At 51.2% G+C, this 26824-nt stretch overlaps 1 protein-coding gene across 3 annotated transcripts in view; it reads left to right on the top strand.

The window, feature by feature from the left end:
- Positions 1–25159, top strand: part of AKT3 (AKT serine/threonine kinase 3) — a 210059-nt gene extending 184900 nt beyond the window's left edge. For all 3 annotated transcript variants that reach the window (XM_059677347.1, XM_059677346.1, XM_059677345.1), the window contains 4 exons: positions 5839–6053; positions 9813–9900; positions 13432–13534; positions 21755–25159. In XM_059677347.1, the coding sequence (XP_059533330.1) occupies positions 5839–6053; positions 9813–9900; positions 13432–13534; positions 21755–21831 (483 nt within the window). In that variant the 3' untranslated portion in view covers positions 21832–25159. The remainder of the gene's footprint in view (positions 1–5838; positions 6054–9812; positions 9901–13431; positions 13535–21754) is intronic.
- The last annotated feature ends 1665 nt before the right edge of the window (positions 25160–26824 follow it).

The raw sequence follows: 26824 nt of genomic DNA, 5'->3' as shown, positions 1-26824 counted from the left end.
AAAAATTCATGAAACACCTGTCCTCTTACGGGATGTCGGAACGCCTTCGCCTTCCGGATGATTCTGTAAAGGGCTCATCACCAGTGTTCAGGGGCAGATGGAGTCGAGGTTCATGGTGGTTAGTTCAAGTGGAAGGTGGGTGTTTTGTAATCAGGGTTCACATGTAAGCACTTGTGTCAGATGTCCGGCTCACTGTTTATACTGTTTCCGGATCATATTCAAAACCATCCCACCTGTCCCCAAATTGGACACTTAAAAATATGTATATTTTTATATATTTAAATATATATATAAAATAAATATAATTAAATATATGTAAAATAAATTCAGTAAATATTTTTTAACTGATTTCAGAAAAGAAGGAAGAGATGGAAATATCAATGATGAGACAGAATCATTGATCGGCTGCCTCCTGCACACCCCACACACTGGGGATTGAGCCCACAACCTGGGCATGTGCCCTGACCGGGAATCGAACCATGACCTCCTGGTTCATAGGTCGGTGCTCAACCACTGAGCCACACTGGCTGGGCCCCAATTGGACACTTTTAAAATATGAACCTAAATGATACTTTTTAGTTCAACGTTGATGTCTGTTAGTGTTTCGAAGCATCAGCTTTTACTTGCCTAGCGATCTGAAAGTTCCATAGGAGCTACTTTTCACTCAAAATTTTTTCAGTGTTGTGTGGTCTTTTGGATTTAATTTGCATTTAGTACTTTGGAAGGGTTCCAGGTTAGCATAAATTTAGGTTTTAAATTCTCTGAACATAAGAACGTGTACAAAACTAACGCTAGCTGGTAACCTGTAGTATTTGACAATGGCTGTTTTTTCTTGGGTCGCAAAGACCCAGTTTCTTGGGATCCCATAATGTCTGATGCTTCCGGATGAAAAGGAAGCATAGAAATCTCTGGGAAGGTGTGTGCAAGCATGACTTAGTCGCCAGCATTGCATCCATCAAGGATGTTGCCTGTTCTGGCCACAGATTGCTTTTGCAGCCCATGCTAGCTGCATGCAGGGAGCGTGTGCATGCGAGGAGGTAGCCGGGAAGCAACTGCACTCTGGGTCCCAGCAGGGGGCGGTTACAATCTCTTAGAAATTATTAGAGCAGCTGACAATATGTATTTATAAAGACAATACCAAGAAACATGATATCCTTAATTCTTATGAAATACAGACTTCCCCCAAAGCTGCAGTGCGTTTTAGAATCTGAATTAGGGTATTTACAGGTCTTTTTTTAAGCAAATCCCTGTGATGGGAAGGATTCCCATAAAAGAGAAAGTATGTCAGCATGCGTATATATAAAACACACACCCATCAGCTACCTGAAATCTAAGGGTACCAGAAAAAAAAACGTTGAATTAGCCGTAAATTGGTTCATCCAAGTTCACAGTTTACTCTCACAGCATAGGTGTGCAGACAGTGTGTTTAGATGTTTCATTCCTCCCCCACCCCCATCTGTTCTGTCTGGATTATTGTTGAGCAGTGAGCCACTCGGGGGCACACATCGCCCCCTTATAATTGCCTGCCTCGGGTGTGGTGTGGGGCCTGGGCGAACACGCTCAAAGAGGTATCCCTTCAACCTCCCAGTAAACCCTAATTGGTAAAAGGGTATTGGAATGAATGTGTGTTTTCTTAAAGTGTCCGTTAGCCAAATCAATATTTACACTGGGAATTTCCATTAATGGTATCATTTTAAAAGACCGGGTGTCTTATTTAATTTGTTTAAATCAATAGTCATTCAAGAGCTATTTATGCGGAGTTTTTCTACTCACCTGGTTGTTCCAGAAATGGAAGTGCCTATGTCAAGTGTTGCCTAAGGCTATTCAAGTGTTACCAGATTATTTCACAGTCCTGGGCACCTGCTGTCACCAGCTTGAGCCTCAGGCTTTATTTTATCAGAAAGTGACGCAGGCTCTGGTCCTGGGGGACGAAGGATGCCCCTGTCGGGTTTGCGTGGGGCTTCCATGGGACCTCCCGTCGCTTTTTGTTTGTTTGTTTGCTGTTGCTTTTTAATATATTTTTATTGATTTCAGAGAAGAAGGGAGAGGAGAGAAAGAGAAACATCAATGATGACAGAGAACCATTGATCGGCTGCCTCCTGCACGCCCCACACTGGGGACCAGCCCACAACCCAGGCCTGTGCCCTGGACCGGAATCGAACCCGGGAGCCCTCAGTCTGCAGGCCGATGCTCTATCCACTGAGCCACACCGGCGAGGGCTCCATCGTTTGTTAACATTCACATTTCTGTGTGTCCCTGACCCTCTTGTCCTTGGCGTCTTCCTGGGCATTTGTGTTCAACGCAGTTATAACGTAAAGGTCCGTCTACGTCACGGAGAGCAGCAGGGCCAGAAGGCAATACCCGGTGTCTGCGCCATGCTTACGGCTGGCGTGTGGCTCCATGTCAGCAACACTGACTTTATGGCAAAGAGACACTCTCTTTAGATCAGTGCTTTAAGATAAGCCTTTTAGCGGGTTACTTCCCTGGGAGCAGGTTCTGACCTGCGCTTCTGCTTAAATGATGTGATGATGTGCCTTGTACAGAGCTGAGATGCACAGCACCATTGCTCCTCTGTGAGCGCCCAGCACGCCCTGGGGTTCCGTCTTCACGACGACCCGGAAGTGAACTAGCCTTTTTGCTGGGGGGGAAAAAAGATCATCAGAGGTCGCCAGAAGGAATGGCAGCTCTCAGGTTAAAGAATATAAATTTTATATGTTTCTGTCATTTTGGAAAAAGAAGTGCTCTGAGTAAGGGAGAAAATTAATCTTCTAAAACTGATATAAAAGAGGCTGTGGATTTTAAGTTCACTGTGGAATTTCTAGAGTATTTCCAAGCACTGCGTTTTGAAATAATTTATATTTAAGGAGTGCGAAAGGAGAGTATGCGAATACTGATAGCATGTTTTATATTATATATCCACGGGTAGAATATTGGAGTCACTTCCATTTCTCGTCTGTGTCCTCTTCCAGCGGGTTGGAGGTAGGAGTTGAACAGAAATCTTTCTTTGTAATTGACAGCAAAAACTCTTAGGTCAAGAGGGCTGGCTGAGTTGTGAAGGGTGGTTTGTCCTTAACATTGCTTACGCTTATGTGTCAGAAAGGTAATAGGTCATATCAGATTTGTTCAATACAGAGTGCTACCGCAGTTGTAGCATCACATCTCCATCCGTTAGAGCACATTCCGTTCAAAAGCAAACCACTTAGTTGGAGATTCCGTGTTCATTTTACAAACCTAAGTAAAATACATTTTAATTTATCGGACAGATTTTTGTGCAATGCAGTTTTATTTTTTCAGATGCTTATTTCTCTTCAAAAAATACCCCCTCCCCTTTTTTTTCTTTTTCTTTTTTTTCTTTTTTCTTTTTTTTTTTTTTTTTTTAATAATGTACTCACTTTCCCTTCTGGCTGCAAACCAGGTATTTAAACAAAAATAAAGGATTGCCAGTTTTGCCAGCTGGGGAAGAGAACCCGGCTGGTGAAACGTGGGTTCGGGAGGCAGTTAATCCAGCTTTTATGCTTTTTATGGTTTTATGAAAAAAGAGGTTAAAAACCGCCTTTGGCTCTCTCTTGCGTGTGCCACTGTTTCGCTGGTGGTACAGGAATGCAGAGATTTAAAAAGATTTTTGTTCTTAGGTAAAGACCTGAATCTATTTGCAAAAGACCCACAAACAATACAATACATTCTCCTAACCGGGCATGAGATAGATTCTTGAATAATCAGAAGTCACTGGTATTGAAAAATGAGCTGTTACAGCATTTCCTCTAAGTTCACGAATAGAGCTTCTCACTTCTTTTAGATTTTTTTATGTTTTCTTAGGTTCTCACATTACTCATCTCAAGCAGATAGATATTTGAAATATTTGGGGCTAAAGGTAAAAATGAGAATTCGTTGTTTTTCCTGAAAATTTTTGCTTAGCTGTGATTTCCAGAAGACTTGGCAAATGTCGGAGCTGGACTTGCGTTCTCTCTTGCCAGTGTGGTCCTAGGCTTGTTTAGCCACAGAACAGTGATACAGTCGAATTAAAAATCTTTTCATAGCCCTTGAAAACACTGCTAATATATCTGTAAGTAACATAGTTTATTTTTTCTTTAAATTATATGCTCCTGCGTTAAATACCCAGTGAGCCAAAGGGCCTTCACTGTCAACATGTCACGTGGGATTCCATGAAATTATTGGTAAATTTTAAATAAAAGTCACATAGGAGTCATCTTCAACAGTGTACTTACTTGCTTCAAACTGAGAAAGTTTAGAACATGAGCACTACTTTGTTTTGTATCGAATGCTCTTCTGTCATCAGTTATAAGGTTTTTTTAATTGATACATTTCATAGGATTGTTTTCTTGATCTATTTATCCCAAAGCTAAGAAGATCACAACAAGTAAGCTTTAAGATTGTTCCAATATGATAATTTAAAATAAAACATTGAAAGTTGCAAATAAATGGAGGACATTCCATTGACTAAGGAAAAAATCCAATAAAAAGACATGATCAAAATTTTCCTGGGATAGGCCCTAGCTGGTTTGGCTCAGTGGATAGAGCATCCGCCTGCGGACTGAGGGTCCCTGGTTCGATTCTGGTCGAGGGCATGTGCCCAGGTTGTGGGCTCCATCCCCCGTAGGGAGTGTGCAGGAGGCAGCTGATCAATGATTCTCTCTCTTCATTGATGTTTCTATCTCTCCCTCTCCCTTCCTCTCTGAAATCAATAAAAATATATTTTTTAAAAAAAGTTTACTGGGACAAATGGCAAGTTAGCATGTTCCGATGTGAACAGGTTGCTCTAACACAGCCTGATGTTTTCATATCATTTCTTACTAAACTAATTTTGCGTGTAATGTATTTTGCAAAACAAAGTTAAGGCACATGCCCTGGCAGATATGGTTCAGTGTTTAGAGCGTCCGCTGGCACACCCAGGGATCTCAGGTTCAATTCCAGGTCAAGGGCATGTACCTGGGTTTCGGGTTCTCTTCCTGCCCCTAGTCGGGGCGTGTGCAAGAGGCAACAGGTCGATGTGTCTCTCTCGCATTGATGTTTCACTCTCTGTCTCTCTCTCTCTCTTCCCCTCCCTCCCTCCCTCCTACTCTCTCTGAAAAGCAGTGGAAAAAATATCCTCACGTGAGGATAAACAACAACAAAAAAACACATGTTAAGGGATATATTACACAGGTATCGAGTCCCTGATTTTGTTTGTGTTTAACAGAAATTGCCATGGGTACGGAAGCTTTGGATACTAAAGTTTTTTAGCCCAAACGACAAATGTTCAGATTCTCGTTGGCGGCCACCTGTCTCCCACATTGACACATGTGAGGGCCTCCGAAGCTGTCAGACATTTTCCTGGTGGCCCTGCCCTGCGTGCTTCTCCATGACGTTGCCTGTTCTCTCCATGTTTGATCCGTGTCCCCTAGTTCTTTTCAAGCAGGAATGTGCCAGGCACGTCACCTGCCCCCTAACCAGCGTGCCTCAGCTCTAAGCTGCTACTTAAAGGGCCCATTCCTGAGCCAGACTGAACAGTTAAGTAGGCCTAAGAGACAATGTGCAGACCTGCTGACGGTCTACCTGATGCTCAGCCCACTCGCAGGCTCCTTCACTTGGCACTGGTTGTGTGACACGCCTTTTCTGTCTGCACTGACCATCCCTGGGTATACGTTGAACCTTTCAAAGAGTTGGTGTGATTGCTGTCTTTGTAGGGTGCTTCCTGTTCAACCGTCAAGATCTAAAAAAATTGCTGGCCTGGGCTGTGAAAGTTAGGATTCATTTTCACGTGAAAAATCTCACGTTGTATAAACGATGCCTTAGACTAGAGTGTGTGATAACTGATCTTCCCACTGGTCTCGCTCTCAGGTGTTGGAGGACAACGACTACGGCCGGGCTGTGGACTGGTGGGGCCTGGGGGTCGTCATGTATGAGATGATGTGCGGCAGGCTGCCTTTCTACAACCAGGACCACGAGAAGCTGTTCGAACTGATCCTGATGGAAGACATCAAGTTCCCTCGCACACTCTCCTCCGATGCAAAATCACTGCTTTCAGGGCTCTTGATAAAGGATCCAAATAAACGGTAGGCCACCGGCAACGCCCAGCGAGTCGCTGATGAGCGCGGTTAGCGAGCGTGATGCGGAAATTAATGCAAATAGGACCCGCTCCAGGAAGCGATGTCTTTGGGTTAGACGTCTTCCAACGGAGACGCGGGCTTATTTTTAACTGCAGGATGGAGAACGTTTAAAAGCGTTTCCGCAGCGTCTCCTGACTTGGAACTTTCAGGCAGAGCTTACCCAGTAAGGATTTGCGGAGTTTCATTGGCCACGTGATGAGCGAACGTTCTTAATGGCCCTGGTGCTGGCTGTTGTGAGAATCAGAGCATCTCTTCCTTTTAGTCTCTGGGCTTTTATATTTCTTCTGATTCACCTGGTCGAAAGCATAGACCTGTCTCTGAACTCTTCTCTCACCCAAACACACCTAACTACGTCTTGCTTGTCATTTGAAGATACTCTTTTCCATGCAGGGCCAGAAGGATCGATAGCAACAACAAAATACCTTTATACACTTTGTATGTCTGTTTTTGTAGCTTTAGCCGGGACCTGAAGAATCCTACTGCCCATAAGGGGCTATGGTATTCCTTGCTCATATTTATATATTCATTTAGACATGCATTTTATAGGTAATATATGAAATGACTGTTACTTTTTAGTGTCCCTTAAAATGTATGTTTGTGTATATCTATATATCCATTCTTTCATCTGATATATATATATTTTTGTGTGTATATATATGTGTGTGTGTGTGTGTGTGTGTGTGTGTGTGTGTGTCTATATATATATATATATATATATATATATATATATATATATATATGCATATCGGTATTCTTTTGAAAATCTCTTAGATCTTCAGCATCCTGAGGTGAGCCTATTCCATACACTGTTGATTCTATTATAACACCTCACATAATGTATTTTCACAATGTTCTGTTCATGGTTGCTGCTCGATATGTATTTGTCGGTAGACTGAATTAAGGAATGAAGGAATAATGAATCCTAAAACGCGAGCTCTGTCCCCCTTAGAGATGGTTTCCATTATATGCTTTTAGCTGATAAATTGATGAGGAACATGATTTTACCTTCAACAACAACAACAAAAGCAAATATAATAAAAGAGGTGCCATCTTCTTGCTTTGTGATGAGCCCATCAAACCTGCATGTCCTCGCCCTGGCGACTGAGACCATCCCTCACGTTGGCAGAGGGATTTTTTCAGGGCATTTGCGTCTGTTGTACCCCCGCTGTCTCAGAACCTTGCAGAGCAGGGCGGGCGGGTGTCATTCTCATTTCCAATTGGCCGAGGAGAAGGCAGAGGCGCAGAGAGGCTGCGGTGACGTATCCAGGTCGCAGGGAGCATCCGTGTGGAAAGGAGAAGCCACGCGTCTCGGTGCCTCCTTGATGTTTCTTCTACAGGGTGGGCAAAACTAGGTTCACAGTGTTGGTATGGAAAATAATGCAATAATTCATAATACCCAGAAGTAACTCCTGTTTCGCGTACTCAGGACTGTAAACCTACTTTTCCCCACTTGGTGTATCTTATCTACCATATATCAATTTGTTTCAGGTTTTGAAATATATTCCATTTAATGTGAAAATTTCACAATGTAACAGGTGGCACTTGATGCTAAGTAATCACTAGAAAGAGTTAGGGTTTTCATTTTTTCTACCTGATTTGGGACCTAACATTTGGTTAGGGTCAAGGGCAGTGAATTTGTACCCCATCCTTTCCAGCTACTCCAGGTGACTCTGGCCCCCTCTCTCCGTGGCTGGTAGAACAGAATCATGCTGTGCTTTCATGTCTGTGTCTCACTCCTTTTTATTGTCGTCCTTCCCCTTACCCCACCCAATGGGTAGCACATAGTAGGTGCTTAATAATTGTTCAATGACTAGGAGGTAAATGTAGAATGAAGTAGGACAACTCTTAAAGGTTTGTGCCCCCAGAGGTTGGCGTTGCCTAAGGAGAAGGTGTTTTGGATTATCTGCTATTTCCCTTTACAGTAGATGTTTCAAGCCCTCCACGCTGCATTAAAATACTGGGAATGCCAGGATGAACGGAGTAACCTCCACTCTGGGTGCTCACACAGTAATTGGGGCACAAAACATCCACTCACAGATGCTCAGGTCACACTCCGTACAAGTTGCTTTTGAAGGGATTGGCCCTGTCTGGGGGGTTGGAAGCCTTGCGCTGGCCCAGAAGGCGTTGGGGTTGCACGGGGGTTCCTGCCGAGCAGGGCGCATGTAGAGAACAGCTGGGATTGCCCGTGACCATGGCACTGAGAGGTTCGGTGACTGCTCGCAGTGTGGAATGCGATGGGTAACAATGGGCGGTGAAGCTGACATGTTAGACTGGAAATATAAGCAAGGAATACCATACCTAACCTATGGAATGTGCAGATATGTTGTGTTTCTTAGAAAATATTACATCTTTATTCGGAAGAGGATGAGGTGCCACTGAATTATTAAAGGGCAATAACCAGATTGTGTTATGAGAAGGCGACCCGGGCAGCTGTCCTGGGTGGAGGAGAACAGGGAAGGGCCGGGGGCAGGGAGGCAGAGCGGGTGAGAGTGTACGGAGGGTCCAGATAATGGGGTTTCCTTCCTGAAGCAGTGGGAACGGGGCGATGAGTGGAACTCCGCAATGATGACAGAGAAACTCGAGGACCTGGGAGAAGTCAGGGGCCCTCGGCTCTCCAGCCTGGGCGGCTGGTCTGGAGAACGAACTAGTGTTAAGAGATGACGTACAGGCAGAGAGAAAATGGATTCTCCCCAGTCCCGTATTCCTTAGACCTGATAACAACCGGGATTCACTAGGCTGGCACAGTTGTTTGTTTTCCTCAACCCATTCGTTTTCTTCCGACCCAGTGGTGAGTGGGAGTTGGCATGTGCCAGCTCATAAGAGCGAGTTGTTAAATTTCAAGAATTGTGTGAGCTGGTTGTTCAATGCAGTATTATAAAAAGCTAAGTTATATAGCCCAGCCAGTGTGGCTCAGTGGTTTGAGTGTCGACCTATACACCAGGAGGTCACATGCCCGGGTTGTAGGCTTGATCCCTAGTGTGGAGTGTGCAGGAGGCAGCCGATAGATGATTCTTTCTCATTGTTGATATTTCTATCTCAATCTCTCCCTTCCTCTCTGAAATCAATTAAAAAAAAGATTAAAAACTAAGTTATATAAATGTATAAATTAATATTAGTATCAAAGGTAATATATACTCAAAACTCATATCTCCATCATAATTTTGTTACTTTTTACTATTGGTCCTGGTGGGAGTATTTACACCACCGGAACTGGCAAACACTCTTAAGTCAGGGCTTGATTGATTGTTTTGTTGATTACTGAGACTTGAGGCTTTCTAAAATGTTTTGGCTTATAGAATTGACAATGCTAATAGCTACCACTTGCTACGCTAGTTACTTGCTTATTTCTAGTCCTTGTAATAACCCACCAGGCGGGGATTTATTACCCCCATTCTACAGATGAGCAAACTGAGATTAAGCCAGGTTTCATTGTCACACATCCCATACGTCCCAGAGCTGGTTGCCCAGTTCAGGTGTATCACCAAAGCCCACGCTCTTTTCAGGTACCATCCGGTCCTGAGGTGAGTTCCTGTTAATAGCGTATCAGGGAAATTAGATCTGACACCGAAAGATTTTTATTTTTATGGCTATTCATCACAAGAACCACTTACCACACAGAAAATTACATTTCACAAAAAAACTTGTGCTATGCATTGGCGTATGTAGATGTTTCATGCTCATTTAATTTTATTCCTGTCCGCACAGCCTTGGCGGGGGACCAGATGATTCAAAAGAAATTATGAGACACAGTTTCTTCTCTGGAGTAAACTGGCAAGATGTATATGATAAAAAGGTAGGTTATCTTCGTGCTGTGGTGTTTATCTATTTTGGCTAAAATGAATTGGCATCCAAAAAAAAATTTAAGTGAATAAAATGTAATAATAGCATGGTATTTTTCATTTTACCCTATCATTTAATTGAATATTGAACTTCTTAGCACACAGTTTTATTGATAATTTTGACTCCCAAAACACATCTTGAAATTCTACTCAGTATCATGAAACAGTTGATTTTTAAAAAAATATATATTTTATTGATTTTTTTACAGAGAGGAAGGGAGAGGGATAGAGAGTCAGAAACATTGATGAGAGAGAAACATCGATCAGCTGCCTCCTGCACACCCCCTACTGGGGATGTGCCCGCAACCAAGGTACATGCCCTTGACCGGAATTGAACCCAGGACCCTTCAGTCCACAGGCTGTCGCTCTATCCACCGAGCCAAACCGGTTAGGGCGAAACAGTTGATTTTTCTTCAACAGTTCTTAGTATATTCACAGAGTTGTGCAGCCACCACCAGTGTCAAATTCCAGAACACTTTGATCTCTTCCTTCCTTGGAGATTCAGCTTTCTTTCTGATATTATTCCCCTTTAGCCTAAAGAATGTCCAGGATCATTTTTTATAGTCCAGCCGGTTGGAGAGGAACTTGTTTTCTTTTATATAATGATGTCTTTATTTTGGCTTCATTCTTCAAGGAAATGATCACCTAGTACAAAATTGTGAGTTGATCGTTTAGTGAATGCATACTCATTATTATTTGTTCCCTTGTACATTATGTGTTATATTTCACGTGCTGCTTTCAAGATGTTTTTGTTTGTGTAAGGGCCATAGAACATGCCACTTTGACTAGTGTGAACTACATTTCCCCGAACTGCCTTTTGCTAACGAGATTCTTGTGGGAGATTCCAAAACGGAAGTGAAGCAGCAGCCCTTTTGTGGCTCCTCATGCTGTTGCTTGTCTGTCCGCTCCCCTCGCTGGCCTGAGAGGAGGTCAGGCCTCAGGGCTCCGTCTCCCCCGGATCCTCTCTTAGTTTTGCCCGCTCCTGGGCCAGGGTGTGAGTTCAGCTCCGTGACAAAGGCCCTCATTCCAGTGGATATCCACACTGTTCAAGTCAGAGAGGATACGAAACGGCATGGGTGTTGGTCTGTCCTCGTGGACGCCCACCCTGGCCCTTCTGGGTTCCACTTGGCTCTTCTCCTGCTTTACAAACATCTTCTCTTCCCACCGGCCTGTCCCATGGGTGCCGGGCTCTGGCATTAAACATGAAGACGGCAGCCTTACCGAGAGCGTGTGAACAGCTGCTGCAGTCGAGTAAATTCAGATCCCCATAATCCATTCGCTCTGACGAGTACACACACACGCACACACACACACAGTACTGCTTCCTACCTACTAACAAAAGTTAAAACACATAAAGCAGAAACTAATAAAACTACAAGGAAAAATAGAGCAGTTAGAGTTGGACATTTCAATACCTATCTCCAAATAATTGATGAAGTAGAGAGGAAACCACTAGTTTATAGAAGACTTCAGCAATACTATCTACCAGCTTAATCTGATTGACATTTATAGAACACTACTCAACAACGGAAGTATGCTTATTCTTTTCAAAGTTATGCAGAACACCTAGCATGAGATACCCTATTTTGGGCAAAACAACCCAAACTTCTTAAACTTTTAAAAATCATGTATTTTTATTGATTTCAGAGAGGAAGGGAGAGGGAGAGAGATGGAAACATCAGTGATGAGAGAGAATCATTGATTGACTGTCTCCTGCAGGCCCCTCCCTGGGGATTGAGCCCACAAACCAGGCATGTACCCTGACTGGGAATCGAACCATGACCTTCCGGTTCATAGGTCGATGCTCAACCACTGAGCCATGCAGGCTAGGCAACCCTGTAATTTTTAAAAGATTCAAATAATTTAAGTCATGTACTCTTTGGATGAAAGGGAATTGATTTACAAATCAAAACAGAAAGATATATGGAAAATCCCCAAGTATTTGGAAACTTATTACAAGTTTAAATAATTTATGGGTCACAGAAGAAACCAAAAAGGAAATCAAAGTATTTTGAACTGACTGAAAAGGTAAATAAAACACATACAACTCTGGGATACAGCTATTGCAGTACTTCAAGGGAAATTTATAATTCCAAATTATCGTATTCGAAATTATCTAAGATCAATGACCTCGTCTTTCATCTTAAGAAACTAGAAAAAGAAGAAAACATTAAATCCAATGGCCAGTGTGGTAAGGCGAGAAAAAGAAATAAAATGCATACAGATAAGAGAAGGACGAAGTAAATCTGTCTTTATGCATGGACAACATGATTATCTATTTAGAAAATCAGACGGAATCTACAAAACAGCTACTAAAGCTCAACCCATAGGTTGCTTGATACAAGGTAAGTGTACAGAAACAGCTATAATTTTATACAGACAATCTAAAACGGAAATTAATAACAGTGCTGGTTAAAATAGCAACAGATATATGAAGTACGTAGGGATACTTTTGACAAAAGGTATGAGAGACCTTTAGCCTAAAAGCTAAAATATAGTGTTGAGGGAAGGGAAGGCACCCCAGAGCAAGGAGGAGAGATGCTGAGCTCATGATTTAGAGGACGCGGTATTTTTAAGGTGTTTGTTCTCTCAAAATTGGTCTATAAATTCAACACAATTCTCATCAAGATTCTACCAGGCAATTCTCCAGAAATTGTTAGTTTGACTCAAAAATTCATATGGAACGTAAAGGACCTAGAATAGCCCAAACAACTTTGACGAAAAACAAAGCTGGGGAACGACACTACCCAACTTCAAGACTTACTATTAAGTCGAAGTAATTAAGACAGTTTGTTATGCACACGTGACATCTTTCTCGCCCATGAGGATGGGTGAGGAGATCAGCGGACACACGAGAATGCCTGGACGCAGACCCACTCGTATGTGGTCGATGGACTTTGAATAAAGGCGCAGAGAGAGTTCCGTTACACAGATGATGCTGAAACAGCTGGACGTCCACATCTTTTAAAGGCAGTTCGCAGCACGTACAGAATTAACTTGAAAGCGATCATAGCCTTAAACGGGAAGACTTCTAGAAGAGATTCCCTTCACCTTTCTCCCCCAGCTTCCCACCCTCCCCTCTGACAGCTGTCGGTCTGTTCTGTCCGAATCTGTTCCTATTTTGTTTGGTAGTTTGTTTTGTTCGTTAGATCCCACATATAAGGGGAATCGTATGGTATTTGTGTTTCTTTGGCTTATTTCTCTCAGCACAGTGCTCGTCAGGCCACACTTTCCAGCAGCCTCTTCTGCCCCTATTCTTGGTTTCTCTTGTGTCCAGTTTCACATAATCCCTCCAGTGGCCCACAGGACAACCAGCTCCTTGGGGTCTGGGTTTAGACTGTTGGCTGGACGCTGCCTGGACCCCCAGTGGCTCCGCGTCGAGTCCCTTGCGCTCACCAGTTAGTTACCTGTTCTTCAGTTGTATCCTAAAACTAATTTCCCTACATTGAAATCTGTTCACCGGTACTTCTTCTTTCTTTGTACAGCTTGTACCTCCTTTTAAGCCTCAAGTAACATCTGAGACAGATACCAGATATTTTGATGAAGAATTTACAGCTCAGACTATTACAATAACACCACCTGAAAAATGTAAGTAAATCTTGAAGGCGATTCATAACACTCTGATATAACGGAAGAAAAAAAGAGATGTTTTTTATTAGTTACTAGAGGCCCGGTGCACGATATTCGTGCACTGGGGGGGGGGGGGTCTCTCAGCCTGGCCTGCGCCCTCTCGCGGTCCAGGACCCTTCGGGGGATGTCCACCTGCTGGCTTAGGCCCACTCCCCACTTGGATGTAAGCCGGCACGCAGACATCCCCCGAGGGGTCCTTAGTGCTGCTGCAGAGGTGGAAGAGATTCCCGCCACCGCCGCTGCGCTCGCCACCTGTGAGCCCGGCTTCTGGCTGAGCGGCACTCCCCCTGTGGGAGTGCACTGACCATCACGGGGCAGCTCCTGCATTGAGCATCTGCCCCCTGGTGGTCAGTACGTGTTATAGTGACCAGTTGTTCCACTGTTCAGTCGATTTGCATATTAGCCTTTTATTATATAGGATTTTCAAGATTTAATTCCAGTGACTTTCCATTTAAGAATGGAGTTTGTTCCCAGTGTGGAAAAATAAAGTCAGGTAGCTAAGGGAGAAGTGTTTTCATATAGGAAAGACTACACAGGGAAAAATGTAAACTGAGAATCATAAGCTAAATTACAGACCAGTTAGCCCTCCTTGCTGTTCTCCAGTAGCTTCTTCTGACATCAACTAAAAGGAATCTGACGTAGAGACTTCCCAGGTCCCCACCTGCGGGCTTCCTGCAGAATTGTCCCGATTCTGCTCTCCCACCTGCTAGTTTCAAACTTCACCTTCAGTTGAATTGTTCTGTCTTGACTTCGCTTTGTCTTAAGCGAGAATGTCTGTGAAGACATAGTTTAGTTTGCTCGCGATCTTTGGTGCCTAGAAGATAAATCACACACCTGTTAAAATGTACGTCCGTGCCCGCCTTGGAGCCATCCCAGGTCCGTGAGCGCGACCCACACTTCGGTAAGTGCCTCAGGTCAGCGGCTCTCATGAAAGCAGAGGTGATCACATGGAACCTACAGGCACGCTCACGCGCTGACGACGGACCGTCTGTGTCTGTCCTTTTAGCTGAGCCTCGGGGACAGCTCCGGGGTGAGGTTTCTAAGCCCCACCGCTGTGGCTCACACAGTAACATCGTCCATGTTCTCTCCCTTCCTTTGCCTGTGCATCCTTTGGTGTCTCGCTTCCTCACTTTCCTTTGGGAAAGGCAGGGCAGTTGACGGTGTGAAGGTCCCGTGGCCACGAGAGGGAAGGCGATGCCAAGGGCTGGGCCAGCGGTGGGCGCGGACAGTAGACGGGAGCGTTGAGGGCGGAGTCATTAGGCCAGAGCGGTGCGCCCGGCCCGACAGCAGGAGCGGTGCACACGCCGAAGTGAGCGGTGCGGCTCTGCGCGCTCGTGTGCTCTCCCTGTAGACTGCAGGGAGTGAAGGCCCTTTTCTGTTGTAAAAGGGAAGAAGTTGAACCCAGAAGCCCCCGGTGCATGGGGCCCAGCAGCGTGGCCGCCGCCGGCTGAAGCTGTGGCCTCGCCTCCGCTGATGGGCCGCTCGTGGTCTCACCGTGGTCGGCAGCGGCTCGCTCTGTCTTGCATGCCATCGCCAGCACCTTACACCCTCCCTGGTGAAGGTCAGCGCCAGCACCCTAGACCCTCCCTGGTAAACGCCATCGCCAGCACCCTAGACCCTCCCTGGTGAAGGTCTGCGCCAGCACCCTAGACCCTCCCTGGTAAACACTATCGCCAGCACCCTAGACCCTCCCTGGTGAAGGTCAGCGCCAGCACCCTAGTCCCTCCCTGGTGAAGGCCGTCGCCAGCACCTTAGACCCTCCTTGGTGAAGGTCAGCGCCAGCACCTTAGACCCTCCCTGGTGAAGGCCGTCGCCAGCACCTTAGACCCTCCTTGGTGAAGGCCGTCGCCAGCACCCTAGACCCTCCCTGGTGAAGGTCAGCGCCAGCACCCTACACCCTCCCTGGTGAAGGTCAGCGCCAGCACCCTAGTCCCTCCCTGCTGAAGGTCAGCACCAGCACCTTAGACCCTCCCTGGTGAAGGCCAGCGCCAGCACCCTAGACCCTCCCTGGTGAAGGCCAGCGCCAGCACCCTAGACCCTCCCTGGTGAAGGTCAGCGCCAGCACCCTACACCCTCCCTGGTGAAGGCCGTCGCCAGCACCCTACACCCTCCCTGGTGAAGGCCGTCGCCAGCACCCTAGACCCTCCCTGGTAAACGCCATCGCCAGCACCCTACACCCTCCCTGGTGAAGGCAGCGTTAGGAAGCCCGGGAGGTTGGGGGCCAGCAGCTGAGGACTGTGCGTGGAAGCCGTGGGCACAGCCTTGGCATCGTGTACCGTCCCGGCATGAATGGGCTGAACGCGGGCAGCACCAGCGAGGTGTGGGGCTGGCCCCAGAGTCCGCTCCTCCAGCGTGTGCGAGGCCTCGCCATGTGGATCCAGCCCTCATCGTCGTCAGACCACATCACCCTCCATGGCTCCGGACACTCTCACTCCAACTGCTCTGGCTGCCTCACAGCCCAGTCTCATCCGTGCTCCACCTCTCCCACCTCATCCTGTCCCCTCTCCCCCGGCCCTGGGTCCCCCACACCTTGAGCAAGCCACGCCTCCCCACGCCGGGATGGGCTGCTCTCCTGGGGTGCTCTCCTCCCGGGGTGCTCTCTGCCCGGGGTGCTCCCTGCCTGGGGTGCTCCCTGCCCGGGGTGCTCTCTGCCTGGGGTGCTCCCTGCCTGGGGTGCTCTCCGCCTGGGGTGCTCCCTGCCTGGGGTGCTCCCTGCCCGGGGTGCTCTCTGCCTGGGGTGATCCCTGCCTGGGGTGCTCTCCGCCTGGGGTGCTGTCTGTCTGGGGTGCTCTCCGCCCAGGGTGCTCCCTGCCTGGGGTGCTCCCTGCCTGGGGTGCTCCCTGCCCAGGGTGCTCCCTGCCCGGGGTGCTCCCTGCCTGGGTGCTCTCTGCATGGGGTGCTCTCGCCTGGACATTTGCAGGAGCTGCTCCTGCTTCTTTGCACTCAGCCTGGCCGCCACTTCCTCAGGGAGGTTCTGCGACCTTCCAGGCTGGAGGGCGATGTGCAGCCCCCCTCACCCCCCCAGTACCTCTCCTTCGACACCTTCCCCGTGCCGGTGTCCGCTGGGGAGTCCTTTCTGGGCGCTGATGTTTCTCCAGCCGGAAGCAGTGGCCTCAGGAGGAGGCTGTGGTATCCACGGCTGCCCGCCCTTAGCCCTTAGCGAGGCGCTGCCAGCACAGCATCCAGTGGCTACTGAGTGAGTGAATAACAAAGTGCTGGGGGGGGGGGGGCGGGCTGGTGTCAGGGCGGAGCAGGCCCAGGTCCTCACAGCGGGTGCCGTGCGTGCCCGTCGGTGCCCAGAGTCTGGGTTTGCCTCCCAGGTGGCACCACCGTGGCGTTGGGAGGGAGGCCCAGCGCGCTGTCTCCACCTCAGCCAGACGGTTTCCTTTGTTGGATGAGCTCTTGGCTTTGGGCCTCTTTCGGGAACTCGCTACACGTTGTGCTGGAAGGGGCGGGCATGGGGGCCCTGCAGATGCAAAGCCAGGAGTATGGCTTTCCCTCCGCAAAGTTCCAGGCGGAAGCCCAGCCCGTGGGGGGCGGGGGGAGGGGGGGCTCAGACCCTGCTCGGTCTGGGCCAGCGGCTCCCGGGCGTCTGGGAGGCGGCATGGGGCCCGTCGCTTAGGAAAGACCTAGGAGGGCCCCGCGCTTGAATAACCGATTGTGCTTGTGCTCAGGCACCAGGTGGGCCCGTCTGCCACCCGCTCCGTGGAGGGTGCTGACAGGCCCAACACAGTAAACACCAGCCAAAGGGGCCGGGGCCTCGGGGCCTCGGGGAGGGGCCGACCGGATTCAGTGCGAGGGATTGTGGGACCGAAAGACCACCCCGCCCTGGCCGGGGGCTCAGTGGTTAGAGCGTGTCCCACCATGCCCAGCCTTCGGGCTTGAGCCCGGTCAGGGCACCTGCCAGAACCACCAGTGAGGGCATGGATGAGTGTGGCACACACACCAGTGTGTGTCTCTCTCTCCTCCTCCTCCTCCTCCTCCTCCTCTCCCTTCCCCTCTCTCTAAAGAAAAAGATAAAAAGGCCGCAGCAGACCTGTTTGGTTACGAAGAAGTTAGATTAAAAGCTTCGTGACCGGTGCCTCCTTAGCCGTCGGTCCTGTTTCAGGATTGACTCGAAGGGCACAGCCCCACCCCCCCAGAGGCCGCTCCCCGCCTTGTCCCTGACCCTCAGCCTCTCCTGCTGGGCCTCCGGGCAAGAGTGTCGTTCATCAGCACCTTATGGCTCCCTTTGCAGAACGTCTGAAACGTAAGACGGGCTCTAGGCCGCGCGCAGTTTCGGGAACAGCTCCCTGGATCGGTAGCTACGAGAGAGCTGCGCTCTGGCTGTCACTTTTATCACTCGAGCATCTCTGTTCCTGAACGATGCGTCTGTAGATGTGGGCTGTGCTGACTAAGCCCGTGACTCGGTGCCTTTCAGGGGTGATCGGATTGAGGCAGGGGTGCCTTTCAGGGGTGATCGGGTTGAGGCCGGGGTGCCTTTCAGGGGTGATCGGATTGAGGCAGGGGTGCCTTTCAGGGGTGATCGGGTTGAGGCCGGGGTACCTTTCAGGGGTGATCGGATTGAGGCCGGGGTGCCTTTCAGGGGTGATCGGATTGAGGCCGGGTGCCTTTCAGGGGTGATCGGATTGAGGCCGGGGTGCCTTTCAGGGGTGATCGGATTGAGGCCGGGGTGCCTTTCAGGGGTGATCGGATTGAGGCAGGGGTGCCTTTCAGGGGTGATCGGATTGAGGCCTGTACATTGTAGTCCCTTCCAAGGCGGGTATCGATCCACCTGGAGTTGTAGGCCTGGCCAGGCTGGGTCTGTGGGCATCCGAGGTGGGTGTGGCCTCGCCCAAACACAGGAGGCCAGCGGCGTTCTCGGGACTCACCTAAGGCTCAGCACTCGAGGGGGATCCCGAACTCGCTGTCCTATTTCCGACCCAGGTGGGGAGTGGGCTGAGGCCAGCGGGCTCCAGCAGCCGTCCTGCATGGCTCGGCTCAGCCCGCCCCCCCCCCCCCCCCGCAGGAGGTCACAGGACTGCACCCCCACCCGCGGGGACTGGCCTCAGTGGTGGCGGGCCGCACCCCTGGGTTCCTCCAGGGCGGGCAGTGCCCGTGGTTGATGGCCCCGGCATGTTTCCTAGTTTCCCCTGCAGACAGACCAGAGGGGAGAGAGTCTGAAGCCCTGAGCTGTGACCACATTGGACCCAGTCCTCGTCCCTCCCCTGGGAGCAGAGGGCCCGGGAGGAGCACCAGCCCTCCCGCCGCTGGTGCCGTCTGTCCACGGCCGTCTGTCCACGGACGCCCGCGAGCACTAGCGGGGCTTTGTCCCCCCCGCTCGCCACCTTGCTTTTATAAAACAGGAGGGAGGGATTTTTGAGAACAAATCAGCAGTTAGGAAGGCGACATGTTCCTTCTCTGCACACAGCTGCTCGCCATGCCCGCGCCCTGCCTGGTGTCCATTAGGGAGCAGGTTGGAGGGTGTCGATCCACGCGCTGCCGGTCTCTGCCCCTCGTGCGGGAGGGGGGTTCGGTGACACCCAGGAGCTCACTGCCTGTAACGGCATCTGTGAAAGGTGCTGAGAGGGGCCCCGGGGCTGAGGGAGGCAGGGGTGCCGGCGGGTGTGGACTGAGCTCTGGCTCTTCGTCCAGTGTGTGCGGCTTGGGGTCTTTTGGCCTCTTCCCTGTTCATTGTCACCACGGCTCCCCGTGAGCCTCCGTGCAGAGCGGGAGCGAATGGCCAGCCGCCGACTGGGCGTCAGGTGTGTGGCCGGACGTCCCTGTCACTTGCTTCTGGCCCCCTCCATCCCCACCCCAGCTGCCTGTGCAGCGCGGGGCCCGGGGACCCCCAGACCTCCAGGCCCACGGCCCCGGCTCCCCCAACCCTGTAAGGCCAGAGGGACGACACCGGCTTTCAGGAAGATGGAGGCGAGGGGCCCTCCCGTGGTCATCCCGACGGTTTAGGTTTCTTTACGGTCAGAAATGCGTTTAATTCGTTTGCTGGGCAGAGCCACGCCCAGCAACACAGAGCTGTTCGTGGGAAAACGGATTCTCTGACGCGTGATTGGCACCTGTCAGAATCGGACCCTTGGGTTTCCGCTGCCTCTCTGGAGAGTTTTGGACGTTGTGGCTCGACGTCAGAGAAGCCGTCCGCAGCTCCTGCGCCCGGGGGAGCCGAAAGTGCCCTGGCCGGCCGTGCGTGTGAAGATGCCGCGTTTGCTGGGTGCCTGGCCAGTGTTCAGAAGCAGGAGGCAGAGAGGTCCTTCAAGCACAGGGTCACCCAGAAACGCGTGGCTAAAGGGCGGCCCGGAGACGGCCGCTCACAGGGAGCAGGACCAGGGACGCTGCCCGGCGGACTGGGTCCCCCCCCCCATACGGTGGTGGTGGTCTCTAGTGCGGTCGAGGCCACACATGTGGGTCAGCGCCTGGATCCCGTTTCTAGATGTTCTGTGTTAAGAGTAGAAGGGCCCTAGCTGGTTTGGCTCAGTGGATAGCGCAGCGGCCTGCGGACTGAAGGATCCCGGGTTCGATTCCGGTCAAGGGCACCTACCTCGGCTGCAGGCTCGAGGCCCTGGTCCGGGGCATGCCAGAGGCACCCAATTGATGTGCCTCCTCACATCGGTGTTTCTCTCTGGCTCCCCCTCGCCCTCCTCCCTCTCTAAAAATCAATGGGAAAATATCCTCGGGTGAGGATTTAAAAAAAAAGTAGAAGGCAGAAAAGAAGAGCAGGGAAAAGGAGCAGAAAGCGTTATCTTCAGAGGAAGGCGGGCACCAGTGCCCACCGCCTGTGGAGTCTGGCCCACGTCCTCTCTCCCCGTCCTGCGCGGGCATGGGGGGCTGGGGGAGCTGGTCACGTGCTTCTGGGTATTGGAGGCAGTGGAGTGGCTTTGCCTGAAGAAAAGCAGGTTGGGTATTGGGGGGATTCCTCACTTCTTCACTGCGGGGCAGCGAGCGATCCAATGGGGGAGACGCACTGGGGGGCCTCCCCTCAGGCGGGGAGCCCGGGGTGGGGCCGGCAGGGCCCTGCCCAGAGCAGCATCGCGGGGACAGGGAAAGCTGTGGGTGAGGGCGCGCGTCCGGACGGTGGGGTGTCCCTCCTCAGGACTGTGATGGTGGAGACGGGTGATGGTTTGAGAGCATGACCCTCCTTCACACACAGGACGTGAGGGACGCGAGGGAGGCGTGGCGCACAGCCGGCAGCCGCCTGGTGCCTTCAGCCTGTCCCCGTGCACTGGTCCCGGATGCCACCTCTTTCCCTCGGTCTTTTTCTCTTCCTTCTAGTTTCCCATTCGCTCCTAGGAAACTGGGCCTGACGAGCTAGGGCAGGAGCAGATGTCAAATAAACGTACACTCTTGAGCACCTGCCATGGACTCCGATGAGACGGAATCCCGACGCTGTATTTCACAATCGCAGCTAAAGCTCGGGAGGGAGGGGCACACGGGTCAGGATTGCCGGGAGCCTGCGCGGTGCCTGGAGGCCCTGCTAATGTAAAACTCCCGTCTCTTCGCTAGCGTCTCGGTTTACTGAGTCTCAAAATGTGTGTCGTGATGGTGATGATTTGCGAGTGTTATTTCCTCATACGTCACCTGTGTGAAAAGGAGAAGCGATTGAAATAGGTTTAACTGCTGTGTGTTTTATGGACAAACCCAAGTGTCTAGAAGATGTTGCCTTTGTTCATCTTCATTATCTTAGAAGTTAGGACTGGCCCTGACCGGTTTGGCTCAGTGGATAGAGGATCAGCCTGCAGACTGGAAGGTCCCAGGTTTGATTCCGGTCAAGGGCATGTACCTTGGTTGCAGGCACATCCCCAATAGGAAGTGTGCAAGAGGCAGCTGATCGATGTTTCTCTCCCATCGATGTTTCTAACTATCCCTCTCCCTTCCTCTCTGTAAATAATCAATAAAATATATTTTAAAAAAGAACTTAGGACTGTACAGACCAGAAAGACTGTTGCCAAAAGCAAGTGTCGCCCGGCCAGTGTGGCCAAGTGGTGGGGCGTCAACCTATGAACCAGGAGGTCACGGTTCGATTCCCGGTCAGGGCACATGCCCGGTTGTGGGCAGCTGATCAATGATTCTCTCTCATCATTGATGTTTCTCCCTCTCCCTTCCTCTCTGAAATCAGTAAAAATACATATTTAAAAAAAAACAACAATAAAAACAAGCGTGAGATTGAAATGGTGTTTCTGCCCGCAGATGACGAGGACGGCATGGACAACGAGAGCCGGCCGCACTTCCCTCAGTTCTCCTACTCGGCGAGCGGCCGCGAGTAGGCCCCGTGCTGCTGCGTCGCTGTCGCCTGAGACTCACACTGAGAACGGCTGCTGGACGTCGGACGGTCCCGGCTCCTCCACTCAGCAGGCGCCTCCAGACACCCCGACCGGCCCAGGCCTCACCCTCGCCACCTCCGCCCGCCTGAGAACACACATATACGCAAATACACTCGACTTTTTGTTTTTTGCATGAAATTGTATCTCAGTCTAAGGTCTCATGCTGTTGCTGCTGCTGTCTTACTCTTATAGCAACTTTCAGAGGTCACCTCACCGCCCCGGGAAGTCATGAGGCCGCCGCCATCCACCCGCCCACCAGTTGTCACCTTCCTGTCTTTCCGTTGTGGCTCTCCCCTGACAGCGGAGGGTAAATGAGATACACCGATGCTAGGTACATTTTTTTTTTTTTAACTCTCTAGAAGCTAAAGCAGAAACTAATTAGCCTGAGAAGATTTAGTGTATAATTCAGAACGAGCGATTGCGGAAGGGTGGCGGTGCGCATGTGCCGCTTTCAGGAAAGCCTGGTTTCAGAGCAGAGCCTAAAGTAGCCGTCGGCCGCTCAGATCAGTTAGGAAGCATTTGCAAGGACCGCACGACGGGTGAAATGTAACCGCTCTCGGTACATGCATCTAGATTCCTGTTGGATCCCGTAGAGGAAGCCGGGGGTCCCACGTGGACGTCCAGACCTCGCAGGCAGTCCCGGCAAACGAACATGGAAGGAAGGAAGCAGATGCACAGCTGAGTCAAGGTCATCCCAAGGTCGCCGCTAAAGAGCATGGCTCCCCTCGTGCTTGGACACCGTGGTCCGTGGTAATCTTTCTCGCCGCTGATGGCTGAAGAATGTAGACAGGTGTCACGACCCTGCTTTTCACCAAAATGTGTGCACCCAGGTAAACGGGCGTTTGCCACGTGTGTTTTCGTTTTCCATTTCAGTTCTGCGTGAATTAGCTTTTCCTCGGATGTTAGGACTTTGAATGTCCCGTTGTGATTTTGTTGATATTGCAGTAGTATTTATTTTTTAGTGACGAGACTTGTATGTCGTGGTAGCAAATGCAGCTCCAACTGAACACAGAGTAGACGCACTGCAGTTTCTTTTGGCCCGCGTGCAAGGGACGTACCCGCCGAGAGGATTCATGCACTTTTTCTCCTTTGTGAAGCGCTTTTGACGAGGCTCCGAGATGGGACTTGTTGGTTAGAATTTGGCGCTGGGAGAAGAGATGCTGTCCTCCAACCCCTTGGTGCTAAGAATGAGAACATCCCCAGCTCACCCACGCCAAGGGGCGATGTTTGCTCATCTGAGAAGGGAGGTGTTAGGACGGCCAGGCCACCAATGAAACGGCCCCCATGGAGACCTGCGTGGCGATCAACCAACCTACTCGGCCGAATGAACGAACACATCTCAAGTGCTGGCGGAGGAGGCAGGTAGAGATAAGAGCCTAGCGTGTTTGTTCTGATCATGGTACATGGATCACTGAATTAAGCCATCAGGGAACACCACCGACCTTCCTTCTTCTGTACATACTCCTGCCCCCGCGACCACCGCCCCCACGGACAGGGGACGCGTATGCAAACCTCATCTTCCTCCTCCATTGATGACGATCTTCAGATTCAACCCTTTGGTGCTAGGAGCTGACACTTTCCAAAGCAGCCGATGAGACCCAGGGGCGGGGCCTGGAGATGTATTTCAGTTCCACTCCCTGATCGCTCCCACGGGGAAGACCATGGCGTGACGTAGGCTCGTGACCGCACTGGGGGGAGGGCAGGCGACTTGGGAGCAGGATGCCTCATACTCACACGCAGCTGTCTTAGCCGCGACGCCGGGAGAGCGGACTCGCGGACGGGAAACCACTGCTGGGAGGGTGGGCCGCTGGGACTGCCGGGGGTTAAAGGGCATTTTCCTAAGGCAGCTAAGACATATTTCACATCGATTTTATCCTGATTTTTCATATTCCTCCCCGAGCGAGGTTCGTCCTTAGTACTGAGTAGGAAGTTGCAGTCATTGGCAGTTCACTCTTCCTTACACATAATCGCTCCACCTTTTATTTTTTTTCCACTTGGAATTACGTTGAATGTTTCACATTGACCAGAAAGTAGACTAGAAGGTATGTCTTGTAAGTTGTCTTGCATTCGTTTGATAAAAAAAACCAACCAACCAACAGGTGAGAGGAAGGGGAGAGAGCTGGGACGGGCTGCTCACGGCCTGGGCTCCCTTCGTGGGAGGTAGGACTCCATACACTAAGCACATCGGTAGCTTTCTTTTTGTTTTGTTTTTTTTTTCTCTCCAAACGTGAAGGTGATTCCCATGACCTTGGCCAAGGACGCGCCCTAGAGACTCACGGCAGCGCGGACAGTGCCCAGGCCGGCCACTCCTCACCGCCGGCCCCCTCCCGCCGGTGCTCGGCCCCGTCACCGACCCCCAGGACTCCCCTCGGGTCCCGCTGGGTGTTTCCTTGGCCTTGATCTTGAGAATCATCCCTCCTCGGGCTCCCAGATGTCGGCCAGCCGGCCGGGAGGCAGAGCGGGAAGGCAGGCGAGCGCAGAGGGGTCCCCAGGCTGCCCGGGGCCGCCCGGGGCTGTGGTTTGGGTTCGGGCCGGCGGCCAGGCCTGAGCCCCGGAGTCCTTCTCAGCGCAGGTGGGACGGTGCGGGCTCCACCTTGAACTGACGCTCGTGACCTCTGCCCTCTCGGAGGACCACGGCCGTGGAGGCGGGCAGGGTCGCTCACCGCTTTGCTTTCTACACGACCACACGCACCGTTTTCAGTATTGTTTCCCACCTCCCATCCCCGGTTTCTGGCTTCTTCAAGCTGACTGTTCTCACGGGGGCCACTTGCTTCTCCGGGGGACGGAGCAGGGGTCCCCCTTCCTAACTGCAGGGTCTCCACACTTTGCTGCTACTGTTTGTACCGTCTCCGGTAGAACCTCCTCATCTTGCTCCTGGGAGTGCATTACAGGCGAGCATGACATGTAAAGTATTTATTTAAATAAAAAGAAAACCTCTCAATTGGTCATTGGATTACCTCCCTGTAGCTGTAGAGTTTGTGACATTTCTCGACCTTGCTAGTTCTCTCGTTAGATCCGCGCGAGATCTAGTCACCCGGGTAAGGGTGTTAAGCAGGCGCAACTCCGGACCCAAGGAACTGTTATCACTATGACTGTCGGTCACCCCCAAACTGTTTCTCCCCTCAAGCCCATGGCCCACACGGATGTGAACTAACGATGAGGAACTGTTTTTGTACACTGTACATCCTTAGTATTTTTACACGTATCGGCCAGGGGTGCCCGTCTCTCCCTCCGTACAGACAGCTGAAATAAAGCACTGTGTCAACTGCTACTTCTCCGTTTATTGTTGTTGGATGTGGTTCTGTGATCTCAGAAAACTAAAGACTGGCCTTTTCTGGGGGGAAAAAAAAGTTTTTAAAAGCTCCACCTGGTCTTAAGCTGCCTGGTATAAAATGTGGCAGGAAAATAGGCACATTTCTTGTAGCTCCAAACACACGTGGGTTTCCTTCATTCGTCTCATAAAATCGCAGGAAGCAGCTGTGCTGACGTGGACGAGGGCTGTGTCCCCAGGGGAGGCGAGCTCCCAGCACGGGGTCCGGGCCCCCCGTCTTCCCAGCAGGTGGTCTGGACCCAGATGCTAAGGCGGGTAGCTCAGTGATGTCTTCCTGGCTATGCGTGGCTCTGCCTCCCTCCTTCCCGAGAACCTATTTTTAGAACCGAGGGCGCGTGAACCGTGGACGTGGGGATCGAGGGGCCGGCGGCCGGACCGCGGTCTGTTCGATGGGACCTTTTTCTGACTTTACCTCATAACCCTCCTCTTGGAGGGCCTGGCGCTCTCCCGGGACCCGGCCAGATAGAGGAACGGCTTTGGGACCAAAGTTAGGCAAGCACGGACGTGGCCGCCACACGCCCAATCCGGGGGGCGGGGATAACGTGACCTCTGTGATTCCTTAAGGTGCTATTTTCGGACTATCGTGTAACTTACTTACCGTGCTCCTAAACCTGAACTAGGGACACTGAGCCTATCTTACGCGCCGGCCTCGATCTGGGGCGCGCGGGGTGACCCCGCAACCTTCTGACGCTGAGCAGAAGCTCCGCTCGTTGGGGCTTGAACCCTTTCCTGCCGGAGAGGCTCCGGGGTCTCCGCGTGGGCCGCCCCCCACCACCTCAGAGAGGCCGGGTCGGTGACCATGGCGGCAGGTCGCTGGCCCGGAGGTCAGCCCGAGGTCGGGGACTTGCCCCGGCGGCAGCTGCCTGTCGGGTCCCCTTGCCACCCTCCAGAACAACACAGCACGCAGCGCCCGCTTTTCTATACAACACTGGGGGGCTTACCGTGTGCAGTTGAGATGCTAGTGGAGACTTAACTGAGGGGTGATCTGTGTACAGAGACTGACGACGCTGAGGAAGGCTGGGTGTTCCCAGGCTCCTCACGAACGGTGCATCTTGGAGAAGGACCCTGAGCCCACCCGGCCCGAGAGGCCTGTCTGTCTGGTTCGCTGCTGACGGCGTGGGGAGGGGAGGATGCTGAGGGCGGGCGCAGGTTAGCAGGATGAGGTCAGCGGGGTCCCGTGGATGTGGGCGGGAGGCAGAGCGAAGGGTGCTCTGTGCATCGCGAAGAGGGAGGGCAGCCTGGGTGGCAGGGAGAGCGTGTGGCCCTCGGCACCCTCTGGCCTGGTTAAAATATGTGCCTTTTTTGGTGTGTCGTGTTCATCACTCCACGGTAGAAAGCGTCACAACCCAAGTCTTTCCGAAGTCCGTTTATTGAAGTTCATGTGTGTAACATACACAGCAGACAAACGAGCAGATTTCAAAGTCCAGTGACTCGAAGCCATGTCCCCAAACCCACACCAGGAGGGCGCGTCCGGCAGCGGCAGCTCCGGCCCGTCCATCCGCCGGGGCCGCGCGGAGACACGCGTGGCGGTGACGGCGCCGCCTGCGGCCGGAGCGGGGCGCCGGGAGGTCGCGGTGCGCTGTGGCACGTTCCGTGTAGATCAGG

This window comes from Myotis daubentonii, chromosome 20 (assembly GCF_963259705.1).
Source record: "Myotis daubentonii chromosome 20, mMyoDau2.1, whole genome shotgun sequence".
Classification (NCBI taxonomy): Eukaryota; Metazoa; Chordata; class Mammalia; order Chiroptera; family Vespertilionidae; genus Myotis; species Myotis daubentonii.
This window is presented reverse-complemented; position numbering and strand designations above follow the sequence as displayed.